The following is a 25,133-nucleotide window of genomic DNA, read 5'->3' as shown; positions in this document are numbered from 1 at the left end:
CTTAGAACCACAGTGCATAGCCCTGGTTTCCTTCCCTTCTTGTTCCTCAGATGCACTCCCTGGAAAAACCTAGATCCTCCTGCCTTCTCACCTGCCTCAGGCCCCAGGCCCCTGCACGTAAGTCTTCAGCCTCTCCTGGCTCCCCCGTCTCCAATCAGCTTCCTCTCCTATCCTCCGCAGCACCAAGGTGACCACTTCTTTACTCCCCTCAAAATACCCATCCCCCCAAGCCTCCCCACCCCTCCCCCTCCCAGAGGGAAGACAAGGTGTGGCCGGGGTCCCCAGTGAACAGTGACCTCCTCTCTCTGCTGTGCTCACAGGGGAGGCGAGCCTTCCACCTGAAGTGCCTCTCTGCTTACGCTGCAGTCCCACGCCCACCCCCGGCACTGGGGCAGCCTGGGGTGCCACCTGCATGCAGCGTGGCCACTCTTCTCCTAGCTGCAAAACCTTCTCCTCCCCTGGCCCACGGCTAACTGCCATTTTCCCCTCCGCTTCCCAACAGTCCGAGAGACTTTTTGAGACTTGTAGTTTATCTTCTACCTCCCCACCCACTCATCAGTTCTCAGCCATCTGGCTTCAGCCCCATCGACCCACTGAAGCTGCTCTTGGGAAGGCCATTTTTAAAGCCAATGGAAACATTCCGATTTTTATTTTGATTTAACTTCCTGCAGCATCAGCTATTGCTGTCCATCGCTGCCTCTGGTTTTCTGCTACCCCTTGGGGGGTGTGTGTGTGATTACCAAGCCCGTCCCCTCCCTCTTCCCACCCTTGCAAGGTACCGCTTTCCCAAGGGGGCTCCTGCCCCAGGTCTCTTTCTCTCCTCTCCCTAAAGCAGGATGGAAATCAGCCTGTATGAGCTAGTTTCAGGTAGGTCACTTAAATGGTGTGCAGAAAAGGGTTAGCACAGCAGGCCTGAGGCCTGGGAATCCCTGGAAAGGCCTGTTTGAGAGGCTGGTGCTCGGCTGGTGTCTAGGAACTTGGATTTCATGTGGGGTTCCGCCTTTCCTCCCGGGGTGTAGGGAACTCTGGTGCAGGGGGCGGTGCCCATGTGTCCAGCCCCCATTAAACCCTGGGCAGAAACGCCACGTGCCTGCGTTTTGCGGGTGGGTGAGGGCTTGCTCTGTGTGGTCCTCAGGGGAGGGAGGGAGGGAGCACAGGATGCCAGCAATGGATTCCCAGGATCCAGCTGTGCATCCTGGCTGCGTGGCCCTCATAAACTTAGGCTGTGAGCCCGTCCACCCGGCAGTGGTCTTGGGACCCAGACACACAGATGGGCTGTACTGAGTGTGGAGGCAGTGGACACCGGCAGGGCCTTCAGCAAACCGGAGGGCGGCCTCACCGCAGCCTGCCTGCGGCCTGCGGTCCCGCTTGCAGAGGTTCCCCACCCAGACGCTCCGACCCTCAGCTCAGAGCCCCTTGCCCCGCCCCGCTGTGGCCCTGACGTCCCTGCAGGGGATCCTGCCCTCCCGCAGCTTCGTGGGCACGCGGGCTGCAATCCAGCCCTAGAAAGCCGAGCGCTGCCCGGGAGGAAAGGGCGCAGCGTGGACGCCGCTTGGGAGGCCCCTCCTTCTATGTCACTTTGCCTGCCAGAATCCAGACCGGTAACGATTCCGGGCGAAGAGGAAAGCCCCAGGAGGAATCCGGAACGTGGGGTGACCCTGAGGCTCGAAAAGAAGGCTGGCGGGGGTGGGCTTTGGGGGAGCTCGAAGCCCCTCTCTGGCCCCGCGGTGCCGGGCTGGCCTTACTTGCAAAGGGACTTAGTTGACGTTAATAAACTGCACTGGAGTCCAGACTCGCCAGTTCATCTGCAGTGCCGGCCAGAATCCTCTCTTCATCTTCGCAGTGAAGGCGGCCGCGTCCTTCCCCTGGAGAGTGGGGAACGCAGGGGGAAACGCAGACCGTGAGCAATACCGGGGCCCCAAAGCCTGACACAGTGATTTCTTTAAAACTGCAGTTTGTTCCATTTACATGGACACAGCACACACGTGTGCTTGAGCGGCGGTGCAGCAAGGAGCTAACAATCCAGCAGGAAAATCATCAGAACAGCGCTCACACTGTGCGCGACCTTCGCCCAATGACCCCTGAGAGCTGAGCTGACGATGTGATTCACGCTGCTGGTCTGGGCACCAGAACTGCTCTGCTGATGGCTCAGCTGTCAATTCTTTCCAAAATAATCTCCAAAGCTGATGCATTTCCAATCGAAAGTTGTCAGGAGCTTTTAAAAAATGGACCCCAGTAAATTGATTCTAATTGTCATCTGGAAGGATAAATGCATAAGAATAGCCATCTTGAAAAAGAATAAGAAAGGAAGGCTTACCTTACTAGAAATTTTTTAAAATGCTGTAAAATTATGGCAATTAAAAAGTCTAGTAGCAACAGCCCAAAACAAACCAAATCATGGAAATGTGGAAATGAATAGAATCCAGCAAAGAACAAAGAGCCCAGATAATGGCCTGTACACATGGGAATGAGAATATGATAAAGTTAACATTTTCCTATACTGGGGACTGTTCAATAAATGGTAACGAGACAGTTTGCTATCTAAGTGGAAAAAACTAAGACTGAAGTATATCTCTCACTATATTAAAAGCAAACACATAATACTAGAGGAAAGTATAGGGGAATATTTCTATTATCTTTTGGCCTATCAAAATGTACAAAAAAAATCACAAGAGTAGAAGAAGAAAATATAGGAGAATATTTCCATTATCTTCCTTTAAGGAAGCCTCCAAAGGAAAAGAATGACAGATTTGAATGCATGAATTTTTTAAACTCCTGTATGGAGAAAGCCACCATAACACCCTTTATTTATATAACTTATGCAAACAATTTAACTTTATATGAAGTTAAAAGACAAACACCTGGGACTTCCTGGTGGCACAGCGGTTAAGAATCCGCCTGCCAATGCAGGGGACACGGGTTCGAGCCCTGGCCCGGGAAGATCCCACATGCTGTGGAGCAACTAAGCCTGTGCACCACAACTACTGAGCCTGCGCTCTAGAGCACGCGAGCCACAACTACTGAAGTCCGCGTGCCTAGAGCCCGTGCTCCGCAGCAAGAGAAGCCCCTGCAATGAGAAGCCCACGCACCGCAACGAAGACTAGCCCTGCTCGCCGCAACTAGAGAAAGCCTGCACGCAGCAATGAAGACCCAACGCAGCCAAAAGTAAATAAATTAATTAATTAAAATAAAAAAGTGTAGGGAAACAAACTTCACACAGAGGGAAAAGCCACAAGGGTTAGGAGCTCTCAAGAGTCACAAAACCTGTGTCTGAATCCTGACTCACGGACTCGTTACACGACCTCAGGCCAGTGTTTACCCTGCAAATAACTGAAGGCCTCAGCTTCCTCAACGGTCAGGTGGGGTTGATGTGAGGCTCAAAGACCTGAAGCACTGGATGCAGAGCTTGGAACAAGGCAAGTGCTCAATAAATGTCTGCTGATGCTATTATTCTGCACCACTGCAGGGAGGACAGAAAACGACAGCCTTTTTGGGACAATTCTAGGAATTAACCAAGCAGGAATCCTTACACAAAAGGGACAGGCATACGGTGGGTGGAACGGTCTGCAGTCTGTAACACAACGTCTGCATCACAGAATGCTGGATGCAGAAGCACCTGTAGCGTGTGTGCCGTATGGATAGTGTGGTCCCACGTGTCTCATGATGTGGTGGGTACTTTATGCACTTTGGTAACATTTGCCATATACGTAGAGGCAAATGTTTTTGTTCTTTAATGGAAATATACTCCCTTCCTATTTGGAAGGAAGAAAAAGGGAGAAACTGCTGTGGTACCCTCACTCCTAATATGGGCACCCTCTACTTTCTCCTACCTCTGATTTCCCAAGGACTTCCCAAATATTTCTTTTTACTATCAGGGATTTATTAGCAATCACAGTGAAGTTTAAACATCTTTTCTACTGCCCACCAGGGTCACTTTAGACAGCATGGGCGTTCTCCTTACTAATAAGAACTTGAGGTGAGGTTTCAAAATAAAACCCAAGTGAGAAGCATTCACCTGCTGTGACTGGTTGAACGAATTACTTTCAGGGCAGAACATGACACGTCTCGGGCACGGAGGTGGAGAGGGGATGGTGAGGGAGCCAGTTAGTGGAGTGAGGTTGGGCAAACACACCTCCCAGGTCTTCCGTTGTGATGTTAAGTCTACACTGGTAAGTTGCCTCTTCAGAGCACTTGTGATGTCCAGACCCTGAGTGACCACAGGCTTCTGCAAGGCCACTAGGGGGCTGGAACTTCTGTGCCATGGATCTCTCTGGCAGTCTGGTGAAGCCCATGGACCCACTTCTCAGAATCATGTTTTGTAACGTATAAAATAAAATATGTGGGACTACAAAGAAACCAATTATACTGAAGTACAGCTATCAAAATATTCAGAAAAAATTTTATGACAGACCAGTATATATGCTTCTTTACTAACACATTCAGTGCTGAGACTTGCCAGCAGATGTAAGGAGTGATAAGCATCACTGATACTCTGGGCTATAACTGTGACAATGGACGTGTGACAGCCCACTCTCTGGGACGGCCACCGCAGGCCAACAGGTGCTGCTAATACGACTGTGCTTTGCTTCTGACGTTCACAGAGGACAATGTGAAACTTAAGTTTGAGTGTAAAGTTCACAGAGCCTCTGCATTCCAAGCACAGCATCCCTGTCCAAAGAAGAGCTGGCCTGCATGAGTGCTATATGGAAGAGACCAACCTCCAGGGAGTTCACGATGAGGAAGAACGATGACAGGAAGGCGGGTGCGAAGAGGAGGCGGCCCAGCAGCAGCCTCGTGACGCCTGCCGAGGGGGCCTCGGGAGGGATCCAGTCCCCACGAAGAGGTGGAAGGAGTGACCCAGCGGCCCTGTGAAAAAGAACCTGAGGCCTGCGGTGGGGCTGAGCTGGACACACCCATCCTGGGGCCAGCTTCACCCCCAAACCCCAGACCCTAAACCCTGAGTCCCTCAGCACTGACCACACAGGTCTGTGTGGCCCTTCTAGAAAATACGCTTTCTATGACTCCTCTCCAGGCATTCTTTTTTGCCTCTGACAGACCAGGCTCGTTCCTGACCCCAGCTGTCACATGGCTGGCTCCTTCTCAACACGTTGGCTTGGAGAGTTCCTTCCGACTGTCCTGAATAATGAACCCACCACCATCACAGCCACTCTCTACTCCAGGCCCTGTCTCATTTTCTTCAGAGCACTGATCACTGACTGTCACGGTCTCATTTGCTTAGTTATATAGTGCCCTCTCTTCACCCCTAGAAGGTAAACGCCACAAGACAGGATCGCGTCTGTCTGTCCACTGCTGTGTCTGCAGTGCCTAGAACAGGGCCTGGCTCAGAGAAGGTGCTCGGTAGATAATGGGAGCATCCCTGGTGTCAGAACTTGTCATCAGTCTCTCTTGGATCATTATCAGGGCTGAAACCTGGTGCTGTGCACTGGCTTGTCTGTATCAGGATTATTCATTGCAAAGAGCACAGAGCACTCAGGAGAGAACTGAACCCAGCCACCACGCCTACAGGGAAAACAGACCTGAGGCCCCACAGAGTCCAGAATCAAAAGATGGGCGAGGGCCCAGGGGCCTCCCAGCTCGGCAGTGAAGAGTCTTTAAACGAGCAGTTCTCCCCTGTCTTTCCCCACCCTTTCACGGAATGTTAAGTGGCCCAGGGCAGGGCTGCTCAGGAGGAAGAGAACGGAAGTCTTGAGGATGGAAGATTGTGATTGGATGACCTCCCAGGTGATTCTGATACACTCCCCCTCTCTGGGGGGATTAGGACTTTAAATATGTTATGGAAAAAGCTGAGGTAACTCGAGTTAGCATGCTTACAAAATGTTATTTGTGAATTCTGAACTGAAAAAAATCACTCTTGTTGCAAAAGACTTCAAAATAATCCATCTATACAAACACTACTGTTCGGCAGAGAACTCAGGGTGGATTTAATAGGTAAAGCTTCTGAATCTCTGTGCTTCTGCGATTCAAAAAGTGGTTCAGAAACGACAGTTGTCAGGATACGTACGTATTTCTCTTCTGGATGTTTATGCCATGAAAATAACAACAGAAACTAACTGGCCATATTCGAGTCTGTTTTCCTCTTTCAGGGTCTTTGGGTCTTGAAGTCTGATTTTAGGTTCAGGTGACCTATCTGCTCTCAGGTTTCTCAGCCCAATTACAATGGCCACCCTCACCCATGCAATTCAAAACAAAAACCAAATGAAGCTATAAAATAAGTGAAGCTAATGTTATCCACCATTCTGACTTTCTCCCATGATGACTTCGATGCTTCTTAAAAAACTTTTTCTGAGGTAGATAATTCCAGGTCTTGATATCCTAGCTTTGTCACACTTAGCCTGCTACTGGGTAAACCAGCCCCTTTATGGAACTCACCTGTAAATGGCATATCTGAGAGGCCCTCTGACATCTACCTTTTGAGAGCAGTCTTCTTTTTCCTGATTCTTCTCAATCAACTGGGCCAGGAAGTTCCCAAGTGCTGACAAAATGCCACTGTGGACAGAGAGGTATTCAGAAAACGTGCAGGAGGGCATCTGTTCTTGCACGTAATTAGCATGGCGGTTCTAAGAACATGCTGGGGAGGGGTAGAGATGAACCCTTATCAGAGCAGCCGAAATGTGAGGTCCCTACATGAAAAGGTGGAGACGGCAGAATTTAATATACACACACAGGAGCACAGTAAGATTTCCATCTGGTGGGTGGTATCAGTGTCATATCCTGATTGTGATGTTATCCTATAATTTTGCAAAAGGTTACCATGTGTGGTTATAAAAGGGCAACAGGAGGGATCCTTATGATGAAACTTTTCTGTATTTTGACTATGGTGGTGGATACACAAACCTATACATGTGATAAAACTGCATGGAATTAAACACACAGTCACTCATGGACGAGTACAAGAAAAGCTGGGGGAATCTGAATATGACCTATGGGCTGTATCCATGCCAGTGTCCTCGTTGGGATACTGTACTACAGTTTTACAGAATGTTGCCAATGAGGAAAACTGGGAAAAGTATACAAGGGATCTCCCTGTATTATTTCTTACAACTGTATGTGAATCTACAATTATCACAATAAAATTTTCAAATAAAAAGGTGGAGACAGGCCCAGTTGCTCAAAGGCTTGGTCTACAGCTGCGTTCTGAGAAGCTCTCTAAGCTATAAAATCCAAAATTCTTAGAAGGGACAGTAAGGAGCCTCTTGATCTGGTCCTTGGCTACTTCTTTCTCATCGTCCCCCTTGCTCACTGTTCATGTTCTCCAGGGACACAGACCCACCTTCCACTCCACCATTACTAGCTAGCTCCTCCCTCAGGACCTCTGCACCCGCTGTTTAAATGTCACCTCCTCAGATAAAAACTGCCCTGACCACTTTATCTGTGTTATACATTTATCTGCTTTTTGTCTAGTTCTTTACTAGAATACAAGCTCCGTCAGGGTAGGAACTTACTTACCTTAATCACCGCTAATGCTCCCCACACAGGAAGCAGCTGTGCACAAGTATGAACGGCTAAATTAATAAAAGGGGACAAACTTATAAAGTCGACTAATTGAAAGTAATGAAGGGGGGATGTCTCACAAAAAGCTCAGTACTCCAAATCAAAGGGCCGACCTAACCGAGCACCGAGAGCGCTGTGTCGGCTTTCTCCCACGTGCAAAGCTGCCAAAGAAAACAAGCCTTAACACCTCCCACCCCGTCCAGGCTTCCCGCGCACTTCCTAAAGGCGTTCACCTCAACCCATTCTAGTTCATTCTAGTGCTCAAAACAAGAGCAGGTACTAACAAGCCTGAAGGTAGCAGCGGACGCCGCGCAGGCTGGCGGGTGACAGACCTCTCCCCCGGGGCCCCATTCACCCCAGACGGCCGTCACCTCCGGGGCAGAGGGGCTGGAGGCCCCGAGGTCTGCAGGGTCCTTCGGCTCGTGCACTCCTTTAGTCTGGTCCCTGGGTCCACATTTTAGGGTGTCTAAGAGTTACGGTTCGGAACCGAATATACAGTACGGCACGTGCTGAGCTTTCTGGTTAATTTAAGGCCTCTGGAGGGTCGTTTTGACGCACCAGATTTTGCCTTTCACGCTCAAACCCCCACGTTGGATGCACCTATGGGGCTGCGTCACCGGGCCGTCCGAGCTCCGGCCCCCCCGCCCAGGCCCGTCCCCTCCGCCGCCGCTCCGCGCCGACCTGGTGGTCGCCTTGGTGAGCACCGGGTAGAGCCGCAGGAGGCGCAGGTACTGGGCGAGCGCCCGCCGCGGGAATGCCCCGACGTCGGCCTCGGCCCTCAGCTTCGACGCCGCCGGCGCCATCGCCTTCCCGGCGCAGCGCGGGCCGGGGACACCGACCCCACTGGGCTCCGGGTGCGGGGCAAGGGGCTGGGACGGCCGGACATTTCCCGCCCCGCCGCGAGCCGCAGGGGCCCCCGGGACACACCCCTCGGCGCGCCGCGTGAGCACCCGCGCACTTTTCCGGGAGTTCCTAACGGGCCACCTCCGCCTCGGGCGCCGGCGGCGATTGGAGCTCGGCGGGGCGGGGCGCATCGAACCTTCTGATTGGGCGATGGTGTGCTTCCGGTCTCTCGCGAGAGTTGGTGGGAGCGCGCCAAATTTTTACGGGGAAGCTGCGGCGGAGGAGTTGGCGCCAGCTCGAAGCTATGGTTCTGAGGAACAGCGGGCGGCGGCGCGCGGAGCCGGGCTCGGACGGCGAGGCCAGCCGGTGAGGGGGGGGCCCGGCCTCCCGGGCGGGGGGCGGGCGGCACGGGAGCGCCCCCTCCTCAGCGCGCGGGGCTTCCGCGAGCAGCGGCGAGAGCGCCTGCGGCGCTCCCCACGGCCGCCCGACGTGGGCTCCGGATTAAGAGTCAGGCGTCTCTCCGCCGCCGCCCCTCGTCCCGGTGGTGCCGCCTTGTCGGCGCCGTGTCCGGGGCCCTCGGCGAGCGGCCTGGCGGCGGCTCAGCGGGGACTCTGCGTCTCTGGGACGGGGCCGTGGGGAGGGACGCGCCGGAGCGGGGCTCGTGCGGGGCTGCGCTGCGGGTGCGTTCTCCTCGGGGGAGAAGCCCGGGGCCACGCCAGGAGCGCGCCGAGGCGGTGTAGCCTAACCTGGGGTCGGCGCCCAAGCCCCGGGCGCGCGCTGTGGTCGGCGCGTTGTGTGCTCGAGTCGCGGCGGTGGAGGCGCGCAGCGTCGGCCTCCCGGTCCCGCCCGCTGCCTGGCGCGGGCCCGGCGGCCCTGAGCGCGGTGTGGCGCCGCTGCCGAATAGGAAGAGCCGCTGTGGACTTTGGGCGCAGCGCTCGGACAGTGTCGGTCCTGTCGTAAGCGGTCAGTAACGGTGGTTGTCTTTGTTACGGTTGCCTCCGTCGTTCGGGTTTTGTACTGTCACGGGGTTAAAAGTGAGTTATGCGGCTCCTGAGAAAAGTTTTGAGAGGCGGTGTGGTCCAAGTGAGCAGTTTTCGAGTCCACTTAATCCAACACTTGATGCCAAGATAGAACCCAGGGTATATTGGAGGAACGTATTACTAGTACAGAGCGCCGCACGCCCGGGAGCAATTCTCCGTAAGTAGCACTTCATTCAGTCTTGACTGGGTAAAGATCTGGGCCTCAGACTGAAGTTACCTGTGTTCTCTAGCAGGGCCTGGAATACAGTTTTTCTGCGGTTTTGATTGAAGGTGGATCCAGAGATTTTAAAGCCATACCGTGCGGTGGTGTGTTGGTTTCCCACTGCTGCTGTAACAGACGACCACTTAGTGGCTTACACTGTACCAGTGTATTCTCAGGTCAGAAGTTCTAAAACTCAAGATGGGGCAGGGCTTCTTTCGTTCTGAAGGCTTGAGGGGAGAATCTGTTCTCTTGCCCTTTGTAGTTCGTAGAGGCTTCTTCCTCCACCTTCAAAAGCAACACTGTCGGATCTCCAGTCTCTCGCTCTGATTTCTGGCTCCCTCGCGTAAGGACCCTTTATGATTGCAGTGGGCCCATCCAGGTGATCCCCATCTCAAATTCCTGCACGTAGTCACACCTGCAGACTCCCTTTTGTCACGTAGGATAACACAGGTTCCTTGCATTAGGACATAGACGTCTGAGGGGGGAGGGTTGTCAAGTGTCCTGCCTACAACAGGTGGCTGTAATCTTTTGTGAAAAATAAGGATCCTAATCTTGAAATAGGTCATTCTGTTCTTCAAGTGGAGGTGATAGACCCAAGGACTACCTTCAGGCAAAGGAGTTTTTCTTAAACAACTCTCTGACCACTTTTGTTTATAAGTTAATAACTAGTGAAATGTGTTACAGTAATTAAAGACATGAATTCTGCACAGGCTTAGTTCAGATCTTTTTTTTTTTCTTTTTAATCTGGTCTCTATTTTGTATATTTAGCTTTCTTAGACTGCTTCCTTTTTTGGATTGCACATACATATTTTTCTCTGCTCACTGGTTTATAAAGTAGCTCATTTATTTACATTAAGACAAAAAGGCAGGACTTCCCTGGTGGTGCAATGGTTAAGAATCCACCTGCCAACGCAGGGGACACGGGTTCGAGCCCTGGTCCGGGAAGATCCCACATGTCACGGAGCAACTGAGCCTGTGCACCACAACTACTGAGCCTGTGCTCTAGAGCCCGTGAGCCACAACTACTGAGCCCTCGTGCCACAACTACTGAAGCCCGCGCAGCTAGAGCCCATGCTCCACACAAGAGAAGCCACCGCAATGAGAAGCCCTTGCTTGCCGCAACTAGAGAAAGCAATGAAGCAATGAAGCACAGCAATGAAGACCCAATGCAACCAAAAATAAATAAAATTAAAAAAAAGACAAAAAGGCAAGGGATATCGATTCTTAGCTGTACATTTTTGAGGAGTGCAGAATATAGTTGGCTTAGCTAATAAATAGGCCTTCTGCCAAAAATATATACGGTCCAGAATCTCAGAACTGCAGTTTAAAGAAGAGACTAGCTTTTTTTTTTTTTTCTTTTTGGGCTGTGTTGGGTCTTTGTTGCTGCACGTGGGCTTTTCTAGTTGCAGAGAGCGGGGGCTACTCTTCGTTGCAGTGCACGGGCTTCTCATTGCGGTGGCTTCTTTTGTTGCGGAGCACGGGCTTTAGGCACACGGGCTTCAGTAGTCGTGGCACGAGGGCTCAGTAGTTGTGGTGCACAGGCTTAATTGCTCTGCGGCACGTGGGATCTTCCCGGACCAGGGCTCGCACTGGTGTCCGCTGCCTTAGCAGGCCGATTCTTAACCACTGCTCCACCAGGGAAGCCCTAGCATTTGTGTTTTAAGTTGGGATGCTAATAAAATAATTGTTCTGTTTTGAAGATAGATAAGCCATAATTACTCTGGTCGATCTAGATGGGATCACACCTGTGGAGTTAAAGATTGTGAACAATTTGGGATCATCCCAGCCTCTGGAATCAGAACAGTTTTGGATAGTTCTGTTGGTGGAAAGTCTTCGTCAAGTTCTTAATTTAAGGTTTATGATCAAATCTGTATGAAGAGTTATTTACAAAATCCTAACCAGAGAAAGGCTTGGGAAGTTTGAAGCAGATGTACTGAGCTGAGAAGTGATTTCCCTTCTCAGTTGAGATAGTTCCTCTCACACAGAACAATATTATATCCCCACTTTTATCCATATGTGGTTCTACTGACATCTAGACTCAGGCGTCCCAGAAGATACATCGTGTTTTTAAGTTACACTTTATTCTGCCACAACAGGTGAGCTTCTGTAACCCCAGTTTGCTCATATGTAGTTGGTAAACAGGAGAATATCAGTAACATGTGGAGATTATATTGGTTCATTTGCAATTTTCTCTAGGCAAGGGGGTTGGAATCCGCAGTAGGGAAGGAAAGAGCTCTTGGTTGGAGTGTTGCACAGACATGTGCACTGTTGGCTCTGTTTGAAGAAAACTTCATCTGAGCGCCTGCACCAGGGCCTCCCTCCCATCTCGGGTGGCAGGCTACACTTTTCTCCTGTGCTCAGCAGTCATAAACCAGGACCTCTCCTCTCATGTTGTGCATTTAAAACAAACAGCTCTTTAAAAACGTGGTTAATGACGTTGCTGTGTAGAAATTAAAGCTACCTTACAATGTTTATAAACCAGGTAAAAGAGAAAACGGCCTAGCCTGGGTCACTGCTGTCTCTATACACTCAGGCACTGCAGACCTCCCTGTTGCACTTTGCTAGTGTGCAATGCGCTTTCCCAGATGTGCTGTAGCCACCTCAGTGTGTGTAGGAGTACTGTGCTTTATTTACATGTGCCTTGCACAGGGTAGTACCTGAAAAGCGTTCAGGCAGTATTTTTCCAACTCAAATTACACGACTTGAAAACACAGATGAATTAGTTCATTCAAGTTATTTCAAATAACTCTGACATTACAGAATTTTACCTTGTAGATGACAAAAAACAGATATTCCCCTCTGTTTCTATTGATCTTCAGTAAATATCACACATACTATATCAAGCACCCACTCAGCTACAAAAAATCCTATCCTCACATCATATGCATCATGTGATTTAATCATCACTGCTCCTTTTTGGTAGAACTAGACTCCCCTCCATTGGTCATTCATTTTTTCATACATAATACTGTGCTGCCAACTTGGCACTTTTCAAAGTGCTTTTACGTTCATTGTCTCTAATGCTCATGAAAATCCTGTGTGGTAGATACCGTTAATTGCATTTTCCAAGAAACAAACTAAATTTGGGAACTAACATTTAAAAAATAAAGAAACAACTTTTTATTTTGAGATAGTGGTAGATTCTTATGCAGTTGTAAGAAATTACACAGAGATCCCTTAACCCAGTTTCCCCCAGTGGTAACATCTGATGTAACTAGAGTGCAATGTCACAACCAGAAAATTGACATGATACAACCATGCATGCACACTTATCTATGTGTGTGTGTATTTAGTTTTGCGCCCTTTGTGTATTCATGACCACCGCCACCGCAATCAAGACGCAGAACAGTTCTGTCCCAAGGATCCCTCGTGCTACCTTCTTATAGCCACAGCCACCTCCCTTCCCCCATTCGTGGCAGCTACTAATCTGTTCTCCATCTCTAATTGTTATTTTAAGAATGCTGTATAAGTGGAATAAAATAAGCAATTTGGGGGAGTTGGCTTTTTCACTCAGCATAATTCCCTTGAGACCCATCCAGGTTATTGCATGTATCAGTAAGTTTGTTATCAATGAATTGTATTCCATGGGAAGGATAAAACATGGGTTAAATATTCACCTGTTGAAGAATATCTGGGTTGTTTCGGCTTTTTGTCTGTAATGAACAAAGCTGCAATGAACATTCACATGCAAGTTTTTGGTATGAGCACGACTTTTCTCTGGGATAAAAGCCTAGGATTGCAGTACTGGACTTTGTGCATTTTTTTTTTTTTTTTTTTTTTTTTTGCGGTACGCGGGCCTCTCACCGTTGTGGCCTCTCCCGCTGCGGAGCACAGGCTCCGGACGCGCAGGCTCAGCGGCCACGGCTCACCGGCCCAGCCGCTCCGCGGCATGTGGGATCCTCCCGAACCAGGGCACGAACCCATGTCCCCTGCATCGCAGGCGGACTCCCAACCACTGCACCACCAGGGAAGCCCTGTGCATTTGTAATATCCCACGAGGCAGCAGTGTCCAGCCAAGATTGTTGTTTTTATTAGTGTTCTGGTTGCACAGGTAAACAAGTTTTGAGGGTTCTGCCCCAGTCATCTTTTTCCTGAGACCTGTTATCTTAATGAGCTATTTTGCCAAATGTGAGGTTTTTCAGGGATGCTCCTACCATGTCACAAACGAAATTCTTACACTAGGCAGACTGAGGGCTGCGGGAGTAGATAGTGTCATGATCAGCGGAGACCGGATTTCTCTCCTTTCACTCAGGGACGATGGCCCCTCTACCTCTGTCTCGGCACTCAAGCGCCTGGAGCGCAGTCAATGGACAGATAAGATGGATCTGCGGTTTGGTTTTGAGAGACTCAAGGAGCCTGGTGAGAAGACAGGCTGGCTTATCAACATGCACCCTGTAAGCACCTGTGCTTTTCCTCCATCTTCCTCTTTCCATTCAGGAGGGTGGCTGCACCCCTTGTGGCATAGCCCTTGTCTGAAGAGTAGGTGACCCCCAGTGGGAACCTGTTGTCTGGGCAATACAGGTAGAGATGGGATTGTTCGTAGCTCTCCTGCTTTCCTCTCTAACTTCTTTGGGTCATAAAGAGGCCACTGGGAAGACTGAGGTAAGGGGCATCCCTGTTACCCATAAGAATAAAGCTTTCAAAGATGAGGGGGGAACAGAAATTCCCATTTGGAGGCTGTTATGATGCGGTTCTTGTGAATGGGGCCAGTAGTGTTTATGCAAAAGGGTAGAGAAAGATTTTGTTTTTAAAGTGCTCAGTTTCCCAGAGAAGGAGGAAAAGGCTCTTGTGCTGTGTAGAGGATAACTTTGTGCCCATGTTGACTGCTTCTCTTGTAGACGGAGATTTTAGATGAAGATAAACGCTTAGTTAGTGCAGTGGATTACTACTTTATTCAAGATGATGGGAGCAGATTTAAGGTAAGCCCTTGACATCCAAGAAGCTAACAACCACTCAGTAATGAGGCATAGCTGGGCTCAAAATGGCAAGTGTCCTTTTAGCTCTGCAACTGTGAGGAGAGGGATTGGGAGGCTTGCGGTGTGCAGCTTCCTGAAGCCCTTTAGGGACATGGGCCCCTTGGAGCCGCATTAGTCACCACTTAAGTTGTCCTAAGAGAAGCTAGCTCAGAAAGACTGAAAGATGAGCAGCATTGTGTCTCTTAGACTCTTGCCCCTGTGATATGTGCAGGTCCTAATTTTCTATTGCACTGTCTCTCTTAAGATATGTCAAGGTCAAGGATGCATTGGATCTAGGCTAGGCTATATCACGGGTATAACGGCAAACAGCCTGTCTTCATTTTTCTTCCTTTTTTCTTTCTCATCACCCCCCTGAATGGGTGTGACTCTTGCAGGTGGCCTTGCCCTATAAGCCATATTTCTACATTGCAACCAGAAAAGTAAGTCTGTGGTTCATGGCATCAGGTCAAACGACCTGTGCCTCGTTTTGTGGGGGGATTTAAAACTGGAAATAAAGAGGCTTCAAGAGAAATAAGCAAGGAAGGAAATAGATTTTACTAATGGGAAGTCCTTTCATTCTGATCCTGATTTAGGGTTGTGAGCGAGAAGTTTCGTCTTTTCTCTCTAAGAAGTTTCAGGGTAAAATCGCTAAAGTAGAGACTGTCCCTAAAGAGGATCTGGACTTGGTGAGTATCACCCAGCCCTTTCAGGGTAAATGAGGCCGGGTCCACCCTGCCCATGGGGTGAGATGGGAAGAGGACAAGTTCCACACCTGTGGGACAGTATAGATGATGGGCTTTGGTGACTGTCCCTGTATCCTCTTAGAGAACTCTAGTGGCATAGTTGGTGCCACATGCAGAGTTGAACACGGTGCTTTGGAGTTGCCAACTCTTCAAATCATTTATTTACCTTTGAATCATCTCGCCTTATTTCCTCTCCCCAATGTAGTATTTTTTTTCTCTTTGAATTCATGAGCACCATCTCTTCACTCTGTAGCCAAATCACTTGGTTGGGTTGAAACGAAATTACATTAAGCTGTCCTTCAACACCGTGGAGGACCTTGTCAAAGTGAGGAAGGAGATCTCCCCTGCTGTGAAGAAAAACCGGGAACAGGGCCACACCAGTGATGCCTATACGGCTATGCTCACCAGGTAAGCTTCATTCACATAAGCAGAGCAGCCAGTCAGTCCACAAAGACTGTTTCCCATTTTTCCTACGTTTACAAGATGGGTAGGAGGTGGGAAAACTCAGCAATAAAATTACCTTAATGATTGGCTCCATTCAATGTGGAAACAGTTTTGAGCAATTAGGTAGACTTTCTTTCTTTTCTTTTTTTTTTTTTTTTTTTTTTTTTGCGGTACGCGGGCCTCTCACTGTTGTGGCCTCTCCCGTTGCGGAGCACAGGCTCCGGACGCGCAGGCTCAGCGGCCATGGCTCATGGGCCCAGCCGCTCCGTGGCATGTGGGATCCTCCCGGACCAGGGCATGAACCCATGTCCCCTGCATCGGCAGGTGGACTCTCAACCACTGCGCCACCAGGGAAGCCCTGGTAGACTTTCTTATATGTTCCCTTTGTGTTAAATAAATGGTGGATTCCCAGGCTGTATTTTAGATGTCCCTTTTATCTTACATAGAGGGTAGATTTGTGGCTCCAAATTTAGTTGCTGTAACAGTAGACATTTTAGATTTCTAATCCCACCATCTTAACACAGTCTGTTTTCATGGTTTTTAGTAAGTGTTAAGATGTCTGCAATTTTTATTAAATACCCATATTTGCATAGCACATCTTCTCCAGAGATCCCTGGGTATTATACAGAGAAATTTAAATATAGGACAACAAACACTGTTCATTAAATATTTAGACAGCAACTGTAATAAGAAACAGGGTAAGAGATTAAGAAGAAATCTTGGCTAATTAAAAGTTGTGATGACTTCCACATACAGATGGCCAACAGGCGCATGAAAAGATGCTCAACATCTCTATTAGGGAAATGCAAAGCAAAACTACAGTGAGGTACCACCTCACACTAGTCAGAATGGCCATCATTAAAAAGTCTACAGGGCTTCCCTGGTGGCGCAGTGGTTGAGAGTCCGCCTGCCGATGCAGGGGACATGGGTTCGTGCCCTGGTCCGGGAAGATCCCACATGCCGCGGAGCGGCTGGGCCCGTGAGCCATGGCCACTGAGCCTGCGCGTCCGGAGCCTGTGCTCCGCAACGGGAGAGGCCACAACAGTGAGAGGCCCGCGTACTGCAAAAAAAACAAACAAACAAAAAAAACTACAAATAACAAATGCTGGAGAGAGTGTGGAGAAAAGGGAACCCTCCTACCCTGTTGGTAGGAATGTAAATTGGTGCAGTCATTATGGAGAACAGTATGGAGGTTCCTCAAAAAACTAAAAAATAGAGTGCCATATGACTCAGCCATCCCACTCCTGGGCATATATCCGGACAAAACCATAATTCCAAAAGATACATGCACCCCTATGTTCATAGCTGCATTATTCACAATGGCCAAGACATGGAAACAACCTAAATGTCCATCGACAGATGAATGGATAAAGAAGATGTGGCACATATATACAGTGGAATACAACTCAGCCATAAAAAAGAATAGAATAATGCCATTTGCAGCAGCATGGATGGATTTAGAGATTATCATACTAAGCGAAGTAAGTCAGAAAGGGAAAGAAAATACTATATATCACTTATAATGTGGAATCTAAAATATGACACAAATGAACTTATCTACGAAACAAAAACAGACTCATGGACATACAGAACAGACTTGTGGTTGCCAAGGGGAAGGTGGGGGGGGAGGGATGGATTGGGAGATTGGGGTTAGCGGATGCAAACTATTATATATAGAATGGATAAACAATAAGGCCTACTGTATAGCATAGGGAACTATATTTAATACCCTGTGGTAAACAATAATGGAAAAGAATTTTTAAAAGAATGTTTATATATGTATAACTGAATCATTTTGCTGTACAGCAGAAATTAACACAGCATTGTAAATCAGCTCTACTTCAATTTTTAAAAAAGGCACACAAAAAGTTAAGATGACTTCAGAAGAACTAATTGTATCCTCTGACAAAAGTTGATCAGTTTGGGACCCTGAACATTTCTGCACACTACCCCCCCACAGTGGCCCATTAATTACTTTTCAGAATATTGCAAGTTGTAACCAGAGACCGAGTCCCCAGAGGCCTGCCTTCTCTAAAACCCATTGCCTTTCTTTCCCCCCTTAATAGTCCATTCGGTATTTGAAAGCTTAGTGGGCTAATATTGGAGTGAATATTCTAATGACAATGATTCCCTCTTTGATATGGTAAGAATAATTATGATACAGAAATAGTCACTGTTTACCTGTCACTTCACCATGCCTACAGCTTTGTGGCTAGTACCTCATGACACTCTTGCAGGGTGGGCCTGTTACTGTCATCCTCGTTTTCTTGATGAAGAAATAAGCTCAGTGAGGGTGGGTCACATCTGTAGACATGCCTCCCAAGTAACAGTTTCCTTTCTTTGCTCTTTTAAATGGGGTGTAACTTACGTCCTATAAAATGAATGTCCTAAGTATACTGAATTTCCTTGTGTCTGTGGCCTGCTGCTTGGTGGGGTGGGGTTCATCCAAGGTCATTCCTTACGAAGGGCCTGTCCTGATCATCTCAGCCACGTTGTAAAACTTTAGTGTTTTCATTGTATGGACACTGGTCTTCCCCCCTCCAGCCCCTAGCGGAGCATAGTTGAAAAAGCTGCTGTCTTTATTTTGCAGTGTTCTACAAGGGGGCAGTGTGATTACTGACGAAGAGGAAGCCTCTAAGAAGATTTCTGACCAATTGGACAACATTGTGGACATGCGAGAGTACGATGTGCCCTACCACATCCGCCTCTCCATTGACCTGAAGATCCATGTGGTGAGTGGGCTATTGCATGTGGGCAGTTCCTGATAGCCAGGAGGTGATACTGAAGGATAGATCCATAGAGTTGACTTCCTTGGACAGATGTAGAAGTCTTTAGTTAATGCACCACACGTCCTGCAGGCTCACTGGTACAACATCCGGTACCGAGGAAGTGCCTTTCCAGTGGAAATTGCCCGCCGCGATGACCTTGTTGAACGACCCGTAAGTACTACTTGTATTTCTTCCATCTTAAACTTGCCAGTTGTTTTTGGAGAGTGAATTCTGCGCTGAAAGGTGAATTTGATTCAAAGGTTTGTTTGCTTCTTTTTCTTCAGATACCTTCTTAAAAGAATTATGGGGTAGTTGTTTTTTTCATCAGTTTCTGACCTGACAGTATAATTTGACTTTGCACACAGACATCATCACGTGATGTCAGTATTTGAGCTAGGCTGGATCGGAACATTTGAGGGAAAGCTCTGACTTCCATTTTGGGTGGTTAATAGTAAAGTGATACGTTGAAAAGTGGATTCATAACTGGTTTGGGGACAGCTTTGTGATCTTGGGAAAGTCTATATACTCTGTTTTCTCACATCCAAAATGAAGTTGTCAGTTCTGTATCATAATCTCCTGTCAGGGTTGCCATAAAGGACAAAATGAGTGATGCATTTTAAAGAGCTTTGAGACTCAGGTGTTCTGTAATTCTAGACTTTTCCTGTGAACAGCTACTCTAGCATTTTTTCATATGTTTAAGTTTTCATATCCTCATGGTATTCTGGACATAGGTCATTCATCCCCAAGATGCCAGTCCCACTTCCTCCTGAACCTTTCCCGGCAGCAGCTTGACTCTTACTTTTAGTAACTGGCAGTAGAGGTGGAGGTGGTGGGTGTCAAGAGGACCACAGGGTCTCCAGAGCTCAGCTTGGTTTGTGGCCGACTTAATGCTACATTTTGTCCCTTCAGGACCCTGTGGTTTTAGCATTTGACATTGAGACGACCAAACTGCCCCTCAAGTTTCCCGATGCTGAGACTGATCAGATTATGATGATTTCCTATATGATTGATGGTCAGGTGAGTGGTGCCTTCTGGGATGTAAGCTCTCTGTGAACAAGGACCATAGCCGGTCCCCAAACCAGAACAGTGTCCACCCTTGGTTAGTACTTTTTTTGTGAATAATGAGTGAGTGGAGTCCACAGAACCTGTTCTGACATCCAGCCACGCCCTGCCTTCCAGGCGAATCTGAGGATTAGGTAGAGTGTCTCTTCTTGGGAAAGCCAGGGCGCTTCAAGCTGCTGCAGAGATTTCGTAGCGAGAGTCTCTGGGCTGCGTGTGAGAGGTGTGTCTTTGGCTTTGTGCCTCTAACCCATACTGACTGCTAATGAACTTCCCAGGGCTACCTCATCACCAACAGGGAGATCGTCTCAGAAGATATAGAAGATTTCGAGTTCACCCCCAAGCCAGAATATGAGGGGCCCTTCTATGTCTTCAATGCGCCTGATGAGGTAGAGGTGTCACTTGGGAAACTGCCTGATGTTTGGGGTAGAGTGGGAAGGGGAGGCAGGCCTGGTGACCCTCTTAGGCCTCAGCATTCCTCTAATCATAGCAGCAGCTGGACTCAGTCCCCAGTGGTTGGTCCTCGTTCACCTGGAGGCCCTGTTGGGTTGGAAATAACAGGCTTACGTGAGGTTGCTGCTCCTCAGCTTTGGAGAGCTGCCTGGAAATCGCTTGAAGGAGAGTAAAAGCAACCCTCTGACTGCTAAGATTTGTTGAATTCAGGTTCATCTAATCCAAAGATGGTTCGAACACATCCAGGAGACCAAACCCAACATCATGGTCACCTATAATGGGGACTTTTTTGACTGGTGAGTCAGAACGGGGGTGGGGGGTGGGGGGGGAGGAGCACCGCTGGGTGGCGCGGGCGGGCTCCGCACTGTGATTGAGAGGAGCTCGCGTGAGGCGTCCCCTGGGGGCAGTCTTCCCGGTCTCTTAGGAATTAGAGACTCACTGCCCCACGTGCTTGTCCATCCTCTCGTCATTAGGCCGTTTGTGGAGGCCAGAGCAGCGGTCCATGGACTGAGCATGTACCAGGAGGTTGGGTTCCAGAAGGACAGCCAGGGGGAGTACAAAGCACCCCAGTGCATCCACATGGACTGTCTCAGGTAGGCCCCACAGCTCACCTGGCAGCTGGTCACAGTGTCTCATGAGGGCTTCCTGTGAGTGAGGTCCAAGGTTCCCTTCTCGCACACGCTGGTCCTGTCCACAAGAAGTAGCTCCCATCATCTGAGAGAACAGTGGCTGCCGGCTCTGCCCAGGTCCCGGGATGTGTCTTTCATCATTTGTTCATCCTTCATTCAGTCAGCACACACGCTGAGCACTGGTCCTCAGGGTGTGGAAACCAGACCAGAAAGAAAGACCTGGTAGAGTGAGGCCCGGTGCTATGGGAGCTCGTGGAGGGGCCTTGGCTTCCCACATGAGGTTGGGATGTGGTAGTCAGGCTCGTGCATGGTGTCCAGGCAGGCTGGGGTGTCCAGGCTGAGGACAAGTGTGCAAAGTGGCCCAGAGTGCTGAGGGGCAAGGCTGGAGTGGAAGGAGGTCTCGTGGGCTTTCTGTGCCTGGTGGGGAGGGGTTTTTATCTTGGTGGTCATGGGGAGCCATTGATGCGTTTTCTCTTTAGCCCTGGTGTTACGGCACGTGGATTGAAGGGGCAGGCTGGGTCATAACGTGCACAGGAGTGAAGAGGGCTGGACTAGAGATATTTGAGAGCCGAGGACTTGGGGATCTCTAGATTTGGGGACAGGTGCAGGAGGCATGGCGAACTCTGGTTCTCAGGGCTTGGGGTGGGCTTATGGGGGAAGAGAACACAGCTCGGGTTCCAAGTAGCAGCAGGCCTGGGAGCCCTACCCACGTGGAGGGCCTGGAGACTGTGGGGCACTGTGATGTGGTAAAAAAAAAAAAAAAAAAAAAAAAAAGGTGGTAGTTGATAGATTCTCAAGAAGAGAAGTAAAAGAGAAGCGGGCACCCTCAGTGGAGGCAGCAGCGCCATGGAGGCCCCAGTGGGGCATTTCTGAGGGAGAGGACGGCCCACAGGGCAGAGAGGCCAAGGAAGGTGAGATTGGATGCTGCCAGTAAGAAGATGTGGGTCCTAGAGAGACAACGGTGTGTGTCATGGGGGAAGAGGTGGAGATGGGCGCGAGGTGGCCTGGAGTGTTTCTGTGCTAAAGGGATGGTGCAAGAGGATGAGGAGAGTTTGACGACAGGGTGTGAGGGGCGGGGAGAGCAGGGCAGAGCCTGGCTGTAGAGGGGACAAGCCGTGGAGGGATCCAGAACGCCAGAGGGCGCAGGTTCCTGCCTGCCCCCCTTTGTGTTTCTCTGTGAGGCTGAGAGGAAGGCCGTGGGGCTGGAAGGACTGGCTCTGGCATCTCCTTGTTGGTGGGTTTGTCTGTGAAATTGACTGGATCCGGGTGAAAGCTTTTTACAAGGGGCCTGCACCACGTGACGCCTTGGAGATCTTTGGGTGCCCATCAGGACCCTGCATCTTCCTGTGGTGTGTCCGGCTTTGCAGCCTCTCACAGGTTCCTGGGCTTCGTCTCAGAATCATTTCTGGCTTTTGCTCTTTCTCATTCCCAGGTGGGTGAAGAGGGACAGTTACCTTCCCGTGGGCAGCCACAACCTCAAAGCAGCTGCCAAAGCCAAGCTGGGCTATGACCCCGTGGAGCTGGACCCCGAGGACATGTGCCGGATGGCCACTGAGCAGCCCCAGGCACGTGCCCTGCCTCGCTGAGTCGCCCTTCGGCTGGCGGTGGTGGCCTGCTGGGCGCCTCATTGACCTTACTCTCTGATATTCTCTCCTTAGACGCTGGCCACCTACTCGGTGTCAGACGCAGTGGCCACATACTACCTGTACATGAAGTACGTCCACCCCTTTATATTCGCCCTGTGCACCATTATCCCCATGGAACCCGATGAGGTCAGTGCCTCTCCTGGCCCGCTGCCTGCCAGGGGTGGTCCCAGGCAGCTGATGCGGACGCAGCCGTTGGAGTTTGGTGTTTGGCTTAAAGCCTGGCGTTTCCCCCGTAGGTGCTGCGGAAGGGCTCCGGGACGCTGTGTGAGGCCTTGCTGATGGTACAGGCCTTCCACGCCAACATCGTCTTCCCCAACAAGCAGGAGCCAGAGTTCAGCAAGCTGACAGATGATGGCCACGTGCTGGATGCCGAGACCTACGTGGGTGGCCACGTGGAAGCCCTGGAGTCGGGCGTGTTCCGCAGCGATATCCCCTGCCGGTTCCGGATGGTGCGCCCCTCCTGAGGCTCCTGAAGCTGGGCCTCTTCCCGCCAGTGCTGTGGGCGGACCCAGGAAGGACCCAGCCCACAAGGGCTGAAATAAAGCCCTTGCCCCTTGGGCCCCTTGCCAGCCGTCCTTTGTCTGGCCTGCCCTTTAGGGTGCTGTAGGGCGAGCACTTGGCTCCTTCTGGAGCATTCTCTTTGTAGCGTCCCACCTGAGGCAGGTTACTTGGTGCGAGGGCATTTTCCTCTCTTACTCATGTCCTCTCTTGGTTGTTTGTGTTAGAATCCTGCTGCCTTTGACTTCCTGCTGCAGCGGGTGGAGAAGACCATGCGTCACGCCATCGAGGAAGAGGAGAAGGTGCCCATGGAGCAGGTCACCAACTTCCAAGAGGTGACGCACGGGGGGCTGGAGGGGGGACAGTCCGCTTACACGTCTCGCCTTGCACATTGGCTTCTTTCATCGGCATGTTTATTGTGCACCTATTGTGTGGTGGCGCTTGGGCGCCGAGACAGAGGACACGGGGCCTGGTCTGGTCTAGTTAGGACAGGAGAGCGTGGTGCTCGCAGTGAGTGACTCGATTTGGTGAGGTGGGAGAATTTCACAGAGATGGCGAAGGCTTTCGGGACAAAGTGGTGTGATGTGGGAGAGAGGAAGGCAAGTGAAGGGTTTCGTGCCAGTTTACCTGAACTGTATTTTGTAGGCAATGAGGAGCCATTGGAGGATTTTAACTTTTTATTGTCAAGAGACTTTAAAAAATGATGGTAGGAGTTCCTACAAATTACAGGGCAGAATATAGTGACTGTAAAGTCCATCACATAATGGTTAGAAAATGCCATATGCAAAGCGTGTCACATGACTGGAGGCCCCAGGCGCCTCCCACTTCGCTGTCCTGTTCCTTTGGATGCGGCACATCTTGGGTCTCTGTCAGGTCCTGCTCAACACTTTAACATATTCAGCTACTTTAGTACTTTGCAGTTCTTACCATTTCTAGGATTGATTTCAAGAAACGCCTTATAACAGATTCACCAGGCAAAATTCAAACAAGAACGTGTGCACATGCTCTGCAAACTATGAAGTACTGTGCAGCTCTTGTCAGCTGCAGCTATCATGTACTTTGGGAACTCTCTGTGAACCAACCTGAGAAGGGAGTCTAGGTTGAATAACAAATAGGAGTTAAAGAACAACTTGAAAGGAACAAAGTTACTACTTTCTTTTTTGAGGGGTTGGTGTGGGTGTGGGCGCAGTAGGTGGGATCTTAGTTCCCAGACGACCAGGGGTCAAACCCAGGCCCCTGGCAGTGAGAGCACTGGGTCCTAACCACTGGACCACCAGGGAGTTCCCAAAAGATACTACTTTCACGTCCAAGAACCAATGAAATGAGTGAGGAGTGAGGCTTAAGGTATGCTAACTGGAGGGACTCCAGACACCTTAGTGAATCTGGATGTGAACTCTTTCTAGGTGACAGGTAGTATGTCTTAGTAGCTGTCTCCAAAGTCCCTGAAACTTCTCTATAGGGTGGCCCAGGGTCTTTAGGGGAAGGGCAGCAGGTTCACCTTTTTGTTCCTGAGTGATCATCCAGGCAGTGGTATGATGACAGCTGGTGGGAGGTGTCAGCTGGGGGCTCACAGCGACGTCTGGCCTGTCCAGGTGTCATCCCCTGTCATCCCAGCCTTCCGCCCCTTATTTGGGTCGCCTTCATCTTCCCTCCAGAGTAGCATTTCAGATCTTGCCTTAGCACAGAGATGGATGGGGGATTGTTCTCCAAATGGCTCATTTGCCTGAGATTCAGTTAGAAACAATAAGTATTACGTTTCTGGTATTTCCTGTTCTACTTGATAGATGTTCCTTTTAGTCATTTTTTCCTTACTAGCTTGAGTTTGACTTCTTTGGAGGGTTTTAAGGAATTTTTTAATACTAAGGGCAATTTTGCATTCAAGTGATTTTCTAATGTGACTTTACCAAAGTTAATGTATTTCATAAAATATGGCTACCCTTCTGATTGATGTTTTTCTTCTGGTTAATTTTTGCATAATTTAGATGTTTTCCAGTTTATACTTGAATGTCTAGAGATTGGCGAACTATAGCCCATAAGGCCTGTTTTTGTACAGTCAGCAAGCTAAGAATGGTTTTCATATTTTTTAAATGTTGTAAAAAAATATGTGATAGATTGTGGCCACAAAACCTGAAGTATTTATTATCTGGCCCTTCACAGAGGTTTGCCGACCCCAGATCTAAAGGTTTTTTTTTTAGCCAGCTTGTCTAAGAATGCCAGTGTATTCAATTAAGTTATCTAATGAGTGTTAGATAACTCCTAAATACAGTAGTTCTCAAATTTTAGTGCTGCATATACATTTTGGATCGAATAAGTACATACCTAATGTTCTGGTTTAACTAGG

At 49.4% G+C, this 25,133-nt stretch overlaps 2 protein-coding genes across 3 annotated transcripts in view; one reads left to right on the top strand and one right to left on the bottom strand.

Annotated features, from left to right (window-relative positions):
* Positions 1–261: 261 nt before the first annotated feature.
* Positions 262–8,483, bottom strand: PXMP2 (peroxisomal membrane protein 2). Its single transcript, XM_079943316.1, is given in 5 exon segments — positions 262–1,865; positions 4,719–4,834; positions 4,837–4,880; positions 6,391–6,507; positions 8,194–8,483. Coding segments are annotated over 5 exon segments (507 nt in total). The 5' UTR covers positions 8,316–8,483; the 3' UTR covers positions 262–1,757.
* A 142-nt stretch (positions 8,484–8,625) lies between these two features.
* The window catches only part of POLE (DNA polymerase epsilon, catalytic subunit), a 55,184-nt gene continuing 38,676 nt past the window's right edge, over positions 8,626–25,133 (top strand). For both annotated transcript variants that reach the window (XM_079943185.1, XM_079943186.1), the window contains exons 1-16: positions 8,626–8,721; positions 13,850–13,991; positions 14,436–14,516; positions 14,948–14,992; positions 15,146–15,238; positions 15,549–15,703; positions 18,330–18,471; positions 18,598–18,678; positions 19,417–19,524; positions 19,845–19,955; positions 20,230–20,315; positions 20,493–20,612; positions 22,081–22,213; positions 22,307–22,420; positions 22,531–22,743; positions 23,020–23,127. In XM_079943185.1, coding sequence (XP_079799311.1) covers positions 8,660–8,721; positions 13,850–13,991; positions 14,436–14,516; positions 14,948–14,992; positions 15,146–15,238; positions 15,549–15,703; positions 18,330–18,471; positions 18,598–18,678; positions 19,417–19,524; positions 19,845–19,955; positions 20,230–20,315; positions 20,493–20,612; positions 22,081–22,213; positions 22,307–22,420; positions 22,531–22,743; positions 23,020–23,127 — 1,794 coding nt within the window. In that variant the 5' untranslated portion in view covers positions 8,626–8,659. The remainder of the gene's footprint in view (positions 8,722–13,849; positions 13,992–14,435; positions 14,517–14,947; positions 14,993–15,145; positions 15,239–15,548; positions 15,704–18,329; positions 18,472–18,597; positions 18,679–19,416; positions 19,525–19,844; positions 19,956–20,229; positions 20,316–20,492; positions 20,613–22,080; positions 22,214–22,306; positions 22,421–22,530; positions 22,744–23,019; positions 23,128–25,133) is intronic.

The sequence above is a fragment of the Stenella coeruleoalba genome (assembly GCF_951394435.1).
Source record: "Stenella coeruleoalba genome assembly, chromosome: 14".
Lineage (NCBI taxonomy): Eukaryota > Metazoa > Chordata > Mammalia > Artiodactyla > Delphinidae > Stenella > Stenella coeruleoalba.
This window is presented reverse-complemented; position numbering and strand designations above follow the sequence as displayed.